Source organism: Myotis nattereri (genome assembly GCF_964212035.1).
Source record: "Myotis nattereri genome assembly, chromosome: 9".
Lineage (NCBI taxonomy): Eukaryota > Metazoa > Chordata > Mammalia > Chiroptera > Vespertilionidae > Myotis > Myotis nattereri.
This window is the reverse complement of record NC_138084.1, coordinates 27512230-27530828: the sequence shown is the minus strand read 5'-3', so window position 1 is coordinate 27530828 and position 18599 is coordinate 27512230. Positions and strand designations below refer to the sequence as shown.

The window sequence follows — 18599 nt, the reverse complement described above, 5'->3', positions numbered from 1 at the left end:
GGAGAACAGTGGAATGCACTCCGTGCCATTTTTTGTTAGATGAGGATAATAACACCAGCTCTGTTGACTTCATCAGTTACTGTAAGCATCAAATGTTATTGATGCCATAAAGAACAGCACCACGCAAGGTTTACTCTTTCGTGACTAAAAGTGTTTAAGATTTGCCTATTTCTCCTAAAGTAGATCACATTATTGAACAAATGACTAGTCTTAGACAGACAGAATCGGAGTTCTTGAAGATTAAGCAAAGTGTCTCTTCCTCTCTCTCTCTCTCTCTCTCTCTCGTCATTTTTTAGTGTATCTTTATAATTCCAGAAAAGAGGGGCACACAAAAATTAGCCAAGTGGTATTTGCAAAAGAGGATGACAGTGACTCATTGTTCCTTAGGGTACAGTGCACTCTGTGTTTGGACACAATGGTGGGGATCAATGGTTCTTATTTTAACAGAAGTGGTGAGAAATTGCGTTTTTATATTGGCACTAGAAGCCCGATGCATGAAATTCATGCAAGGGTAGGCCCTCACAGCCTCCCTGGCTGCTGCCTGGGCCCTTGTAGCAGCCCAGGCTTTGTCCAGAAGATAATCCAGAGGGTCGTTCCGCTGTTCAATTTGCATATCATGCCTTTATTATTATAGATAATTATCTGGGTCATTTGGCAATGAAAACTGATATATAGTTAACAGTGGCATGTATAAAGAGCAGGATTTTTACATATTTTAAAAATAAATTCCAACTCCCTCGGATGTCAGTCTGTCTCCACGATCTTTCTTGTGTGCATGAATCTTTTGTTCTCCTCTGCGCCCCCTCATTCTCTGTGTGGATCATCAAGCCTACTCAAATACATCGTGCACTCTTTCCAAACCCTGTACTCTCTGTTCTATACTTCTTTTCTTGCCTGCTTTTCCCTGACCACCCCTCTATCCCCATTTCCACTTGTCAAATTCCTGATGAGGGCCTTCCCCTAAACTAGTGATGTTCACACCTGCTTTACAATGGGTTCCCCTGAGTAGCTTTTCAAAAATACCTGCAGTGGGACATCACATCTGGGATTCTAGTTCAATTGATCTATTGTAGGATTTAGATGAAGGTCATTGTTTTTGTTTAGTCTCCAAATGATTAGAAAGAGTATTCAGCTAATGTAGAGAATCACTGGTGTAGATTTTCTCTAATAATGAAAAAGTGCCTCCCTCTTATATATCCCCACAGTTATATGTTTGTACCTCTTTTATGAAACTTACATATCAGGCTTGTCTTTTCCATCAGTTCTCAATAGCCCAGAGTGCAGTTTAGGCCTTTTGCTATCCTTTATAACCTTGTATTGAATTAAATTATATTGGTCCTACAATTTGGGCATCAAAGAAAATTTTCAAATCCAAGTAAACCCCATTTTATTGGTCAGTAGCTATTCTTATGGGACACAGCCCCTCTTGGCCTCCTAGTACTGCCTCCTCCACAGAACTGGATTGTGGGAAGCCAGTTCCCAGACGCTGGAGCCTGCTCTCTGGTGCCTGTAACCGACTCAGTGAGGATAGTGTGGTCAGAGTAGCTGAGCAACTGGCATCAACATGCACAGCCACATAGACCAGCCAGGAGAGGTTGCAAGGGAATGTCTCCAGAAGATGTCAGTTTTAACGTGTTGATGTGTCAGGGTTGATTGAAATAGCCTGAGAAGAATTTGGTCCTGCTGTTCCTGTCCAGAGTGTGGTTCTCATAGGAGTGGAGATGAAAATGGCTGGAACCTGGAAATGCTCCCTTGGCTAACCTCACTGAGGAGGTGGGTTGGGGGGCAATGAAGCCTTAGAGATAACAGTGAAGTATAGTGGAGAGGCAGGTGGTAAGTCCACATAGGTTCAAATCCCAACTCTGCCACATTCTAACTGAGCAGCATTTGGCAAGATATTTAACTTCCTAAGCCTTCATGTCCTTACCGTACAATGATTAAAGTAATAGGTGCTGGTGAAATGTTTCCTGCTATAAGTATTCTTTATGCAAATGTCCTGGCAAGTAGTAGGTACTAATAGTCAACATTGAACCCCCCTTCACCTCAACTCCCTCATCTGTCAAATGAAGACAGGAACAGTAATAGTTATGAGAGCTAACACTGAGAGCTAACTTTGTGCCAGGCACTGCTCTAAGCAATTCACAAAAGTGCCATCCTCATAATTGCTCCAGCAGAATTGAGAGGATTAAATAAGCTAGCATGAGAAGAGCAGGTTCAGCACTTGCATTCTAAGTGCCCCATAATGTTAGCCATCCTCACCCACTGAGCCCCCTGTGGTAGGAGCCTGACACTCTGCCAGGGAATTGCATGCATTGTCTACTTGAATTCTCACAACTACCGTAGGAAGGAAGCCCCCTTACTATTTCCATTTTAAAGATGAGAAAAGGGTCCAAGGATTAAGATGACTTGTTCCAAATTCCAAAGCCCATAAATGGCACACAGGCCATAATCTGGGTGTGTTTGATCCCAAAGCTTCTGCTTTTAATATGCTAATGGAAGTAAGATCAGTGATGAACCCACCACTAGAGTTATGTACCCTACTCTACATAGAGCAGCTGGAAGTCAATGAGATAAGGCAAGGATAGAATGAGAGAAAATGAGTGTGACCCAGATGGAGAGATACTCAATCCAGTCTGGTCTAAGAGCATTGGGGAGTTACTTTATCCACTGAACTCAGGGGCAGGCTTTGGGGCTGGGGCAGGATGTCAAGGCAGCAGGTTCTTAACAGTTAATCTGATCTCACCTTAGCCTTGACAATAACATCACCTGGCTATCCACTGATGTCAGTACCTTCCCTGCACATCGGGTGATATGAATCCAGAGTAGAAAAGGGACAGTGGTCATGAGCACACGTTGCAGATGTTGTCCCATGAGACTCTCTAGGAGCTTTCTGCTCCCCTTCAAGTGCAGGCATACACACATGCACCTGGAGATACTCAGCATGTAGGATAAACTGGATATATTCTGGGACTTCTAAGGGAGGGTCAATGTACACCCTCAAGTTCGGTGGTAAACACTTCACAAAATGATAACGGAAAGAGTTCATTTCACTAAACTCAGTCACAATCCCACGGTTCTTGTTCACCCTCAGCCTGTCCAGCTGACACAGCCTGGCCTGTGTGCTAGTCTCCACTTGAACTTTGGATCTAAAACTAGACATTTTGGGGACTTATTCTAACAGAACATTAAACAACTATAGAGTCTATTCTGGAGGCCACGCCCAGCCCTGTTTAGTAAATTTCCAATGACAATTTCCCTGTTGTTCAAACATCTTTTGAATAGCAGTCATGCTCAGCCCTGGAGCAGAGGGAACAGGTTTGGCCTCGGAAGCAGTGCTCCGTGTGTGGGGAGCCAGGAGACCTCCGGTCTAGTCTAGGTGACACTAACGTGGGTGATAACAAAGAGGAGGAGAATTAGAACACTATTAAAACAAAACTCTTCATAATAATCATGATGTTGTTATATGTATTTTATTCATAAAAATAAATCTTCTGTGGTCTTACCACTAATCTAGATGGTATGGAGGATGCAGAGAATTCATCCCTCAGGGAGTGTAAAACACCAAGTTGGAGACAAAAATCAACATGCACATACTGACCAGTAGCACTCTGATATGATTGTAATTAACTGTGAAACTGTCCACCTTGTAAAATATGGAGGTAATTAGGGAAGAGAGAGCACTAAAGAGCAGTCTTTCCAGACTGCATGGGGATTAGACCTGAAGGATGGGAGGGTTTAGGTATATAATAGTTATAAAAATAAATGTTAATGCTAGCTAAGAAAAAACAATTACTTCATGTTCTAGGCACTCTTCTAAGAGTTGTGCACTTTCTAACTCCTTTTATCCTCAGAACATGGCCACCAGGTGGGAGCTGTTATAATATCTGTTTATGGGGCAAAGACAATGAGGCAGGGAAATGTCCAGTATATCAGGTGTAATCATGTAGATTTCTTCTTCCAGGAAATGGTATTCAACATCCTTCCTAAGGACTGTAGACATGTTTACGATTTTTGAAATATTAAGCAACAGGAATATTTCTTTCTTTATTATCTGCTCAGGTCTTGCTGTACCAGTGATAATACAAGAGCCAAACCCTCCGTGTGAGATAGGTAGCCAATGAGGAGAAACATCCGGTGGCACAGCCATGTGTGAGAGAGCCGTGTATCTTTCCATTCCCACAATTGCCTCAGCTGGTTGTTTATTAACTGGAGATAACTTATGAAAGGATTAAATTAAGGTGTAAACAGTGATGATTATTCAGTTAATTGCCTCATTTTCTACTTCATTGTGTTCTTGTACATACACCCTAGTACAAAGTGCTTGATCTCCTTATTTAGTTTATTGTGTGTGTGTGTATGTGTGTGTGTGTGCAGAGGAATTCAAGTTTTGCTTCATGCCTATGCCTCTGGGGCCGTCCCATAACTGAACAAATGACCTAGATTGATGGCCATCTAAGAGGTCACTTGAGTACATCAGCATGTTCCCTAGGAAAAGCAGCCTCAAGATGATGGGAATGTCTAATATTGCTACGGGATGATGTCCAGTCACCATCATGGGGATCAAAAGCTTATGAGTCAAAAAGACAGGCATACCTGGCAGGCAGGTGAGGAAGCTTGCTCACCTGTGCTCCGCAGCTGAGGTCTGAGTGGTCACTGCCTCCTGTCCCCAGCTGCAGGGAACTAAGAAGCACAGCTCTGCACTGCAGGCCACATATTTTTGAGTGGAGTCTGGCTTCTGCTTAGCAAAGAGAGAGCAACAACAGAGAGATTTTGACTAATTGAAGCCTGTTCTTTGCCTTATAGTCGGCATCAGTGGTAAAAGCCCAGCTGGGGCAGTGACTCCAACAGAGCATTTATTAAACTCTGGATCTTAGGACACTAATGCTGGGGTATTTTTCAACAATGGGTTCTATGAGGAAATATATGTGGGATATTCTAAATTAATGGAATTTAGCTAGTTTATTAACTGCAGTTTCAGAGCCTTTATGATGCATTGTTAGTGTCCCAATTTATTGGGCTTAAAAACCCTTTTTTTCTGGCGGGCGCCTTTTGGACTTGGCACTCTACAATATACATTAACTGAAAACTTATGAATGAATAGAGCCTACTCTAGGGATTTCTAGAAAACCTTCTTTGTTCAGTATTATGGAATTATGAGCTGCTCAAAGGACGTTTTGCATGTGCTTTTCTGCAACAAAAAGTTATTAAGCACACTACTTGTCCTTTCATTGCCAGCAATTTTTACAATACCATTTCATTTTGGTGTAAGGAACTTATTAACATGGGAATTTTTATCTGTTACTTTCATTTTTGCTGTAATTAAAAAATGTAATCCACTCAACTCTTCCATACTGTACTGAGTGATTTTTCTAAAGGCTTTTTCGGTATGAATAGCTGCTTTGTTTCTAAGCTAAATGGTGTCATTCCCTATGTTTTTGATTCTCTTTTGAATAGATATTCTGTCTCCTTTTCATTTGCCAGCCTACCCTCTTATTATTTAATAATATTTTGACGACTGCTCTCCTTTTCATTGTGGTAAGTGAAGACTTGGTAATGTTATATTTCAGGCCACAGCAACTCAGACACAGTCATTGGAAGCCAGTTGCTTATTCAGACTCTAGGGGTGTAAGGGGGACTCATGACAGTTTTGTATTGTGGGAACGGGCCCAGTGGGAGTTCTGGGAAAAGGAAGCAAGAAGAGATGGGCGCTGTAGGAAGGCTTTATTGGAGGGGTGGACTGCACACTAGAGGAATAATGTGGCTGATACACAGGAAATGACTGACATTTTTCCCTAAAAGGTTCTTTGCATTGTGGTTATGGTTTGCTTTAAGGCCTCCTTTTCACTATGAACTTGACATTTTTGGAAAGATCAAGCAACAATAGTAGCACATTGATTTTTTTTTTTTTTCTGCACAGCGTCTTGAAGCGTTTACCCTGCAAAATCTTATTTATAGGTTTTAAATGACTTTATTCTTTAATTTTTTTCCTGAGTAGTTGGCAGTTACAACTGAGTGAAAACAGAATGAGTAGGGTATTCCTAAGAAAAAAAAATAGTTGTCTGAACATTAGTGCCTATGAACTCAGTGTTCTGTGGAGGTTAGGGCAATAATTCTCAAAGTGTGATTCTCAGACCCTCAGCACCAGCATCCCTTGGGAATTTGTTAGAAATGGACATTCTCTACCCTACCCCAGACCTACTGAATCAGCAAATCTGAGGGTCAGGCTTAGAGATGTGTGTTTGTTTGTTTGTTGGTTGGTTCGTTGGTTGGTTTTTTTCCCACAAGCCCCCTTCAGCTGATTCTATTGTGGACTCAAATTTGAAAACCACTTACTTGGGCTATTTAAAAGCCTTCAGAGGTGTCCATGAATGCCCTGTATATGTGTGTATATGCATCTTTGGGAGGAAGCAGAACCAGTTGTCACTGGGATCTCAGAATGACACTGACCCCAATGATGCAGAAACTACTATTGAAATATCAGGATCCAGATTCTGTGTTTCCAGTCACAACTGTGACCTAATTTCTCTGTGTTTTCCACCTAGGGATCTACAATTCAGTCTCAAGGGAGAGTTACCTGCTTTCTTGTTTCTGAGCGCTTCTTGGTAATGAATTCCATGTAGTTGTCAGCCTCCTGCCTCCTTGAAGCACAGTGTGAGCAAGTATTTCATTAGAGAGATGTCTGGCTTGAGTGTCTTAGAACCAAAACCCTGTCTCTGCAGCAACTCAAAGATCAGCATCTACAACATCTTTGAAATGAATATTGATTTGTTTGTTTTAGTTGAGGTTACTCATGTTTCTCTGAAATATTTACCTGTGGGTTTATGAGTAGGGGATTTTAACCTGCTGTACTCAGACCAAACAAAGCACTCTGAGCATAAAGTCATCGTTCACTTGTTCAGCGAGCATTTCTTGAGAGGTTCTTGTCTGTGCTCATCGATGTGGGAGCCTAAGGCACACAGAGAAGAATATCCTTCCAGTCTAGAATGGGGCGAGAGGAGGTAGGGCAGGTGGAGCTGTAGAGTAGCTAGGTACATAAAATAAATAAAACGAAAAGACTTTAAGAAAAAAGTGACTAACTCCTCTTGGGGTTGGGGCCTGTGGGGATGGCAATGTGTCTGAGACTCTTTCACAGAAAATGTATTTTCACTGAGTCTATTGGAGGAGAAGGAAAAACAGGCATTAAAGTAAGCATTTCAGGCAGGAATAGCACTGGGATTGAACAGAGTCAGGAAGGAAATCAGAATGTGCCCCAGGGATGGCGAGACTTCAGTGGAGGTGAAGTTCCTGATATACTAGTACATGGTGTGTTGTGGGTGGGGAGTGACAAAAAAGAACCCTGAATATGGAAATAGAGACCAGGTTATAAAGATCCCTATATTCTAGGATGATTTGAAAGTTGTGAATCCTATTTCATAATGTTAGTGTTTCTCAACATTGTTGAAACATTTATTTTGTTGTGAAAACATGTTGGTACTTTTTTATATATATGTGTGTGAAGCTATTTTTAGTATAAAATATAGCTGTATAGATATAGTAGTGTCTCTGACAAAATTTCCTACCCTCTGTTTGTATTGATGTGATTTTCTGTATACCTGCACAAATTTGTTCTCTGATTCCTTTTGCTTGAAATGCCTTTCTTAAAAAAAATAAAAGGGAAGCCATTAAAATTAGCCAGCTATTGACTGTGATCATCATTAAGAAACTAGTATGTGCTAACAATTTGTCCTATAGTTCTCATAACAGCTATTTGTTATGATCCCCCATTTTATAGATGCATAAACTTGAAGAACAGTACAGTCTGAATTTTCTTTTGCCACACAGCTGAGAAATTGTGATATGGCTTACTAAAGCCATTAGTGGGGACACATATAAGTAAAATATGGGTTCCAACATAAGATTCCGCCAATCCCTAGATACATGACCTTGTAGCAACTCAAACTGGGTCATTTTCCTGCTAAAAAATCTTTGAGATAATGAGATTCCCATTAAGATTTATTTGTAGCTCCTCGGTCTTCTCTGTAGGGACTGCCCTTCTTGGCTGTGGGAGTCCCAATTATTGTTCTTGATCAATGCCATAACTCTCCTTACCTGGGGATAGTTTCTGGAAGAGGTTTGTCACTTCCTGGAAGTCAGGGGCCAAAATGAAGTGGTGAAAAGAAACAATAAATAATAGCCATGGAAGGTCTTTGAATTCTTGGGGGTTATAATGTGACCCTCTTGTTATTTTCATTGAGACATGATTTTAGAATTGCACCTCTAACAGTGTTTTTCCACCTTTGCTTTCTGTGTAGGTTGCAGGGTGTTTCTGGTAGTAAATGAAATTCCTTGGTGACCTCTGTGTGCCTAAAACCTTTCCTTGGTGTGGGAGAGAGAAGAAATTATTTCTCATCTGACAACTTGCTTGAGAGAATGATTTGTCAAAACAGAGTTAGTTCTGCCCTAGCTGATTTGGCTCAGTGGATAGAGCATTGGCCTGTGGACTGAAGGGTTTGATTCTGGTCCAGGGTGCATGCCCAGGTTGTGAGCTCGATCCCCAGTAGGGGGCATGCAGGAGGCATCTGATCAGTGATTCTCTCTCATCATTGATGTTTCTATCTCTCTGCATCTCTCCCTTCTTCTCTGAAATAAATAAAAATGTATTAAAAAAACACCAGAGTTAGTTCTGGTTTCCCCCTGGCTGGACTCCCCATGCATATTTGTCACTAAGGATTCCGCTAACCACACTGCAGTGCAGACCAGGAAACCACGCTGCTCCATGCCAGGCTTTCTCTCTTTGGCACCTGCTGGTAAATACTCGCTTAGAGAGACTGTGGATGTTTCCATTAATATGGAATGTCCGAGAAGGCTATTTAATTCTCGGAAAGCTCTTTGTTATCCTGAAGCTGGATTCTGCCATTCACCTCTACCCTGCTCTTCATCTGTCACCACTCCTGTTCTAGCTCAGTACTGCAAAGGTGAGAAGTACTCATGTAAAGAAAACACTGAGGATCCAAAGGACAGGGTTCCTTCTTAAATCACAGCTCAACCAGATTCAAATTCAATACATGTTTCCCCATTTCTTAGTAGGTAAAATATACTGTAAAAGGAATGGTGAGCCCTAGCTGGTTTGACTCAGTGGACAGAGCATCACCCTGTAGGCAGAAAGGTCCTGGGTTTGATTCCAGTCAAGGACATGTACCTTGGCTGTAGGCTTGATCACCAGTCTTGGTTGGTGGCATGTGTAGGAGGCAACCTATTGATGTCTCTCTCACATTGATGTTTCTCTCTGTCTCTACCCCTCCCTTCCATTCTCTCTCTCTTAAAAACATGTGGTCGGGGACACAAAGATAAATAAACCAGAATATTACTTTTGAATGAATAAGAAAAATAGAACAGTATGTTCACAGCTAAGTACACAAGGCAACATAAAGATATATAATAACAAAATAAAAGTAGGAGGGATAATTCTTTTCAGTTGAGGGTGATCTTTTGTTAAAGAGATTAACAACACAATGAATATAACAACAGAATGCATATAACCCAGGGTTAGGCATTGATTAGTTTATAAAAACATATCTGTTCTACTTCTCTGTGATATAGATGCAGTAATAATACAACCCCCCTCCCACCTATCAGCAGCTATAAAAATGAATAAATCTAAAATCTTTGGCATCAATACTGTAGCCTCTATACAGTAAAATTCTCTTTGGATATCAGGTATTTCTATATTTATAGATTTTTTAAAATTTATTCTCTCATTGGTCAGAATTGAATTGATTTTAAACAATTTTTTATCACTTAAACATGATTTGTTCATGGCAGAAAGTAGACTAATGGTTAGTTCAGAAGGCTGCTCTGCTTTTATTTTACTCTCATTTTCCTGCCTAGAAGAAACTTTTCTCCATCTGCAGTAAAACACCTAAATGTGTACAGCCTACAAGTAAAATGTAGTCAGTGACCAAGGCAAGTTCATGGAGGGTCAGCAAACTATATTCTTTCAATATGAGTCATGTAATATGAGCCCAGGTCTACTGACTGAGGCTCATGAGAAAGGTGGAGTGTCAGCATTCTTGGGCTGGGCTATCCAAAGTACTGATCAAATCCTTGGAAATTTGTGTGGGAATTCAGAATTCAAGTGGCAATCCCCAGTTAGCGGGCAGCGGTGGGGTTGGCTGCATACACAGAGCTCAGGGCTAATGGTGCAGGTTTGAAGATATCCTGAAGAGATGCGACCTTGGCATTCGTGAGATGAGAGGGAAAGTATACAGACCATACAAACAAGAACAAGAACAGCAGCTAATCATTTTGAGCCATTATTGTAAGATACTCATGTACTTACTGAAATTACCAGATTATCCCAGGGGGGATTTTTATCAACATTTTTCAGATGATAGGACCAATGCTTAGAGATATTAGGCAAGTTTTCCATAGTCATACACACAATAAGTTGCAGGGATAGGACTGATGCAGTTGACTCATTTGTCCCCTTTGTCTGATTTTAGCTGTGAAAGTCATCTATCTCAGGAACACCCGCCACTCCCCACAGTCCCAGGAAAACTGGAACATCAGGTCACATTAACTGGCACCCATAACTGCTGGGTTCCAAACCCTAAGTTTTGAATTGGTATGTAATACTGCTTCCACTGAGGAGAAGTGAACCAAAACCAGAGATGGAACCTTAGGAAATGTTACTGACCTAAAAAATGGGAGAAGACTACCAGGTCCATACTTAAAGGATCATGTCTGTATCCTTTGCCCATTTTATCCCCAGTCCATAGCACAATGTCTAAGACAGGGTAGATGTTCAATAAATATATGTGTAATTAGTTAATTGACTGGTAATTGATTACTAGTGACTGGATGAATGAAGAAATAAGAGGATAAATAGGGCAGTATTATATCCTGGAAGGGTCAAGAAGCCAGCTCTTAAACTGAAATAATTAACAACAATATCTGTTAAGTGATGGGTGCTGACTGTGCAAACTAATGGTCATGAGAACCTTCAGTATTTGGGCTTTGAAGAGAGGGTCACAAACAGTTGGGAGAGGATAGACGCGTCCATGTGGGTAGCTGCTTGTTGTAGACACCGGAAATAAGACCTGCATCTAGGGAGTGGATCAGGTAAGAGTGAGCCCAAGCCTGGCCAGTGTGGCTCAGTAGTTAAACATTGACCTATGAACCAGGTTGTCATGGTTCAATTCCCAGTCAGGACACATGCCTGGGTTTCGGGCTCCATCCTCAATCGGGGGGGGGGGGGGAAGAGGGGGCATGCAGGAGGCAGTTGGTCAATGATTCTCATTGTTGATGTTTCTATCTCTCTCTCCCTTTCCTTTCCTCTCTGAAATCAACAAAAATATATATTTTAAAAAGAGTGAGCCTAAGCAAGGTGTTTTCTTTGCCCAAGAAAGTCTACTTAGTTAAAGGAAAAGGGGATGACTCACTGGAGAATAACAAAATTACACACTGGGCAGTAAGAGGAAGGCCACAGGACAGGGTTCCTTCCTACTCCAGAGAGACTAGAGGCAGTAACTGTAGAGTCAACACCGGAGGGGCATTGGACCTTCCTCCTGAGAGATACATGATAGCATCTCAAGTAGATGAAGCTGTAGTTCACTAATCTTTCAGGCTTTGCCTTTTCGGGCAGAACTCCTCAGTGTCATTAAAGCAAGATGAGTTTGAGCCCCTCACTTTGCTGGTAAGTCTCTTCTGATGTATCCAAAGTGTGTCAGCCCACTCCTAATAGAATTTTCTCTAAAAGGCTTATAAGACATTCAAGTGGGGTAAGACTAGCACACATAGAGCTCAGCTATAACCTCTCTTGTTCTGACCTGAAACATACTCTGGAGCTTGAAATTTCATCAGCCTTGCATTTTGCAAGCCCCGTCAGACCTCAGATTTCTCTACTGTTTCTTTCACTTAACTTTGCTCATGTGCAGCCTGTATATATTTTTTTTCTGAAATTTTCTCTCTGCCAGTAAGGGAAACAGTACTGATTCTGCTTTAACTGTGGGCAAGGCCCCTGTGCTCTGTCTTATTTATCGTTTCTAAGCCCCCCAGCTCTGTGCTCATTTCTAAGCTACTAATGTCTGATAATGCTTTCCAAGTCAGAACACACAGCTGTATAGTCAAACCCCACGTTCAATTTTGTTTTCTGACATATCACCTGTTTTGAGTTTGAAAGTAAAACTAGATTTGTTGTGAGAAGTTCTCAAGAGAAAGGAAAGGGGGTAATAAAGAAGTTCTCTCCTTTGACCTAACCGCTACCAAACCACTTGGAGGACAAATATTTCCCTGGATCTCTGAAATGAACTCGTAGAAGTTTCAGCTCCTGAGGCAGGTACCATTACAGTTGTTATGTTATTCAAACTTCTGCAAAGCCACTTTTTTTTTTTTCTAGAAGTGTGGGGAGATTGTTTGGGGCTAGGCTGGGCTTGGTTTACTTGCTGCTGGTATAAATAGCTCTGAATTGTATTTTCTTACATGCTCAAGTAATCTAACAACCTCAAATTAAAGAACAAAGCAGATCTAGTAGTCGTAGGCACAAGCAGACTTTTTTGAAAGCAAATCTGAGTACAATGATAGCTTTCAGAAATTGTGAAAATGTCAATGCAAGAAAATTAACTCTAATGTAAGCTTAGCAGTGGAATTTTATTGAAAAAAAACTTTATCTGAGCATGGACCATTTAAATAGTGAATGTACAAAGTGAAAAACAAGAAAATTACAGAAAGCCATGACTTACAATAAGAAAAAAAAAACAAGTATACTTTAATGATTATAGATCTGAGTGTGGAATATCTTGCCTGATTTTTGTTTCATCACCCCTTTGTCATTGGTCTGATGATGTGGGTAAATATCATGGGTGAATGTCTTTGTGTTTGCTCAGCAGAGAACAGTTGCTATATGTAAATAGGGTGCCTCCTCCATTTGGATGCCTTGGGACATGTATAATAGATTTAGTTTTGTGCAGAGCAAACAGGTCTGTATTACCAAGAATATGAATAATGTCAGTTTCCATAATTGCTAACATCTGGCTTTCCATAAATCTGTTAAATTGCATGGAAGCAGAATGAGATTTCTGTGTCATCAGTACAGCAATTACATGGAGCTCTGTAGGCAATGTGGTCTTATATTCAAGTCTGAAATCCTTTGATTCTGGAACGACAAAGGCAAATCCAGGTTTTGCACTTTGTTTTTAGTGCTCACACTAGGTGTGTTCATCTTTATGCTCAGGTGTCTTAATTTATGAGAGGAAAACACTGCCAATATGTGTGCAACTTTGTGATGCAAAATGTTGAGAAAGCATACTATAGTTGGGCATTAAATGCCACTTTAGAGATTTTAGAGGAGACCATAAATTAAATATCCTTCTGTAGCCACTGTTTGTGGATCTGTTGAAATTACTCTCCCAGACAATTTATTTAGTGATTTGTTAATGGGCCTTCCTCTGTATTTATATTCAAACATTTGACAAGAAACTGGGATGGGAGGGAGGAGGGTAAGTTGCCTTGCTATTTGAGTGTGTTCCTATTTTGCTGTGTTTATCATACTTTGAACCAAACCCAAGGACTTTTCCACACAAAAACTTCACAATTAAATGTATTCCCTAAAGAAGAGGGTTGTGGTTATGTCTTAGGCTTAGTGAACAACCCAGAGAATGAATTTTGGCTCTATAATAGTGTCAGCCTGTAAATTTCTTGAATTTAAGTAATTTAAATAAATACATCAAACATCCTCAGTGTATTACATTGTAGTTGGCACTGAGGCAAGAAAAACAAAAATATTTAGTCTCTGCACTCAATGAGCTTACTAGTTATCTAGGGAGGTGGGTATATTAAACATGTAACTCCTGAGAGATGAATGCAGGAACATCATGGTATATGAAGTACAGAGAAAGCAAAATGTGAATAGTGACTGTCTTGCAGAATGAGGGGTGGTGATATCTGGTCACAATTTTGATGAATACATGGCAGTTAAGATACCACAGGAAGGGAAGTGCTTACCTTTTCAATGAATTACTTATACGCCCCCCATTACAAATGGGCTGAGAAAAAGTAGAGTTAGGAAAAGGGGGAGTGCTCAAATAAGAAAAGTCACAGACTGAGGAAACAACATGGTCTGTGTATCACCTATGGCTTTTGAGTGGAAAGGGAGAAAGGCAGAAGGTAACTATTAAAGTGTAAGATTGGGGCTTATAGGATTTGCTAGGAGTTTGAACCTTTTATTCTAAGCACCAGAGAACCACTGAGAGGTGTACAGCAAAGGAGTGACATGGACACATTTGCTTTTAGAGCAAACACCACTCCCATGTGGAAAGTGTTTAGAGCAATGATCCTCATCTGGCTGAACAGAGCCAAGATGTCTGCATGCTACTTTATACCAATTAAATCATTCTGTAGTAGTGGGAATTGTCCACCAGTACTTTTTCAAGGTTCCCTAAATTCTTTTGATTGGGCCCACAATTGAAACTCCAAGAATAAGAGTGAGAAGTGACTAAAGTCAGGGAGACCAGAAAGGAGGCTAATGAAATAGTCCCAGTGATAAGAATGTTGATCTGAGCAAATAGAGAGTTTGAGAAAATCTAAATTTTATTTGTTATGATTATGTATGTAATGAGCCATTGGTCTAGCTATCAATTTACTCTCTATCTATATCTCCTAAACATATAAACTCAACTATAAATGTGATGAGAGAAGTATAAGATTAAATAATTTAATTGTTTCTTTCAGTAAAAACTTGGGAGTCAGAGTAATGCAATGGATCACTTTAGTATTATTCCACTTAATGCCATTACAGTGGGAATTCGGATGTGAATGGTTAATATGAATTTGCTTCATATTGTGAGATACTTAGCTGAGGAGGTGGGGCTTGAATTTTGTCTAAAATATTTATATTTAATAAATCAAATCCAAATATTTAGCCAGACTTTATTATGTTATCTACATTTTTATTTTCAAACAACCTTAGATTAAGTGGATATGGTTTTATACAAGAGATAAATGGGGGTCAAAGAGGCTCGATAATATGATCAAGAGCACATAGTGTGATATGTCAAATGACTTGTATGAAAATATTTATAGTATGCACTCAATTAAATGAAAGATCTTGCTTTCAAATATGACTCCCACACTTTTAATTAGGAGGATTTGGAGTAGTGGAAGATGCGAGAGGTTTTAGGCAGGAACATCATCTAGTAAAATGCTTTGGCAATGACATGGGCATGACCAGGAACAATGAGGAGTAATTGCGGTCTTATAGTTAACCTGGAATCTAGGCATCTTAATTTGGGATCATCTCCACAGTTTTCAAAGAAGAAATCATTATTCATCAACTAAATGTCTTGACTGAGGCTGCAGTTGGTGGAACAAAATAAAAAACTAAACCTCAGAATGAATTAGCTTCTAGAAATATTATTGGAATTTCTTAACATCTTCTACTTTGTACCTGTGCTGTGAAGCCAAGTATTATACCAATACAGTGCCTGCCTTCAGGCAGAAAAGATAGGTCATGTCTCTCTCGTTATTTTTAAGTTACAGTAGTTTCAAAATTCTAGCAAACTTTCACTTATTGTATCATTCTCAAAATTTTAACTAAACTGAAGAAGATTCACATAAGCTCTTATCCTTGAAAATGAGTTGCAATGTCCAGAGGGTAAATCATTGAAAGTAGACAAACCAGAAAATACACTGAAAGGTGGCACAGACTTTTGGATCTTGAGTTGACATGGTATAGTGGGAAGAACTCTAGTGCACCTATCAGAAGCTCCAGGACACAATCCTTGCTCTGACGTGTGCTAGCTGTGTGACCAGTTAGCCATCTCTGCACTTTAGTTTCTTCTTTTGTATCATGTGAATAACTCTTTCATCTTGCAATTAATTATATGGCATAATTCATGAGAAAAAAGGTTTTGAAATACTTTGAAGCAATATATAAAAAATGGCGGCAGTTAAATTTATTTGATGCTTTTGAGCATTTTATTGCTTTGAGCACTTTAGGGGAAAGTGCCAGCTGTTAGGTCTGATCAAATAATTGAATTGATACCCTCTCCCTTGGGAACTAACCTTTAGGCCACTTCACAAGGAATATTCCACTTGCTTAGACCACATTCCACTTGCTAAGACCATAATCTCTTGCCTCTGGAGTTTCCAGAATCTGGACTTGCAAAGAGAATTCTCTGCCCAGAAAAAGCCTGCCTAGAGAACTTTTAAAACCTCCCACTTCCTATCTTTTGGGGCTGGTGCCATTTTGGTGCACAGCCCATCTGCTATCCAGATGACCTAATCCATTTATAATCCCTCACCACTTTGGCTTTGCGTGTCCCTCCTTTGGTGACCCTAATACCAATGACAATTTTTTTTTAATTTAGCCCATAATCAAGTGCTTGCAACCTTATACATATTTAATATGAAATTTGGGGTGTAGAATAAGTTAATTTACATTGTCCTTATTCTAACTTGTGTTTCTCCTTATCGTCTCATGAGGACAATGTCTTATATATGCAAAGAATCTTATGCATAGCAAACGTTTGGCAACAATTTGTTGGAATCAATGTTGTCATTTGAAGGATAATTGAAGGTCATGACAGTAGACTGATCAGTGGAGTAGAATACTCTGATAGACAAATGACCAATGTCTTCAACTAGCATAAATAATATCATAAATAAGAAAAAGGCTTTCCTTGGATGGTCTCAGAACTAGTACCAAGAAGTAGAAGCTACTGCTTAATATATTTCATTTCAATTTAAGGAAGACATTTGTAAGAGTAATTCAGTGATGGAATTGGTTACCTTGTGAGGTAATAGATTGCCCGCTGGGGCTGAACAACTCCCTGGATTATTGTTAAGGTCACCTGAGCTTTGAATGTGGGGAGGGCTGACTGGATTTATGCTTTCCTTCCATACCTGGATATCAATGAAAAAAAAAGCAAAATAAATGTGTGTCTTTCATCACCATCCACAACATTCCCTACGGTAGCTCTGAGATGTTTTCTCACTTGGTAACGTGCTGCTGGCCATTATGATGGTGAGGCTTGATTAGGAAAGCTCCTCCCAAGAACTGTTCCTCTTCATTCATCCTTGGCCCCAGGATCTGCTTGAAGTCTACTGGTTCAGGGTTTCCCTAATTACCCACTTGTTCCAACTCAGGTGTAATCAATCTATTCACATCTTTTCTAAAAGACCCAATTCTCCATAGGGTGCATCTACACTGTTAAGGATGGTATAGTTCTTGAAACTATTCTAAAGTTAGTACAGAGCCACTACCAGATAATTTAGTAATTGGAGTGCAATAGTTGCAAGTTTAAATCTCAGACCTGCCACTTATTAGCTAAATGACAGTGGGCATGATAATTAACTCCGGTGATGAACCTCAGCTCCATTATTTGCAAAATAGAGATAAGAACAGATCCTCCACCACAAAGCTGCCTGGCAGCATAAATGAGATTATGCATGTGAGCAGCTTGGCACAGTACCTGGCACAAGGTAAATGCTCAGTAATGTTAATTGATGTTATTGTAAGTAATTAGTATTTTCTAATAATTGGCTGGATTCAAAAGCTCTATGCTTTCTTTATTGCAGACATTGATGAATGTGCCTTACGAACCCATACCTGCTGGAACGATTCTGCCTGTATCAACCTGGCAGGAGGCTTTGACTGCCTCTGTCCCTCTGGGCCCTCCTGCTCTGGTGACTGCACCCATGGAGGAGGAGTGAAGCACAATGGGCAGGTGTGGACCCTGAAAGAAGATAGGTGTTCTGTCTGCTCCTGCAAGGTAAGATGGATGTATACTGCAGAACTTGTGATGGTACTTTTTTCTCTTCCTCCCCACTGCTTCCTCCAGCCTCTTGACCCATGGGTGTCCTGTGGTTCCTGAAAAGGCTTCTCCTCTTCTAATCCACCCAACAGCTAATGATGATGCTGGGTGGCAGGCATACCTGCTCTTAAGGAAAAGTGAGGTGTGAGCTTGAGAAGGGGCTGCAGGGCCGAGAAGGCAGTTAATCCTCCCAATGAGGGCCTGCAGTGCCTTTCAGGTTGGTCGGCTGAGAGCTTTAATGGGCCCTCATCCCACACTTACACAGACTTGCTAATTAGAACTAGTCTTTGCCTGAAATGATCACCCGTATGAACTTGCTCCCTTCCGTGGTGACATTAACCAGAAAAGCGAGGCTCAGAGACATGCCTCCAGTGGTCAGAGACAGGCCCCACCTCCATGCTGAACAAATGATAATGATAATATGGAGGCCTCATCTTAAATGATACATTCCTTGTTGTTCTCAGCGCCATGCTGTTCCTTACATTAAGTTGTTCAGAAGTGACTTTAATGCTTATAGAAATAAAATTCTGTCATCAACTGGTTTTGCTTTATGCTTTTGTAAAATGAGCCTATCAAGTGTTTGATTTCCTTATGCGTTATTTCAGTTTTTGTTGATCTTGCCGATTCAGTTTCCTTTGCTGTAGCTCTTGCATTGTATAGTTATGTCTTTTGGGATGAGCCTGTTTAATCTTGGGCTTTATGGGCATGGGAACCACAATAAATTACTTGCTGAGTAGCCTCAGAGAGCTGGTCTCCTGAGAAATTCCAACTGCTCCCTAGAAACAGTTTAAAAAGATCTTGAAAAGCTGC

The 18599-nt window shown here is 40.3% G+C and overlaps 1 protein-coding gene across 2 annotated transcripts in view; it reads left to right on the top strand.

Moving 5' to 3' along the window:
- NELL1 (neural EGFL like 1) overlaps positions 1–18599 on the top strand; it is a 702892-nt gene that overhangs the window by 661110 nt on the left and 23183 nt on the right. For both annotated transcript variants that reach the window (XM_081098633.1, XM_081098634.1), the window contains one exon: positions 17554–17747. In XM_081098633.1, the coding sequence (XP_080954759.1) occupies positions 17554–17747 (194 nt within the window). The remainder of the gene's footprint in view (positions 1–17553; positions 17748–18599) is intronic.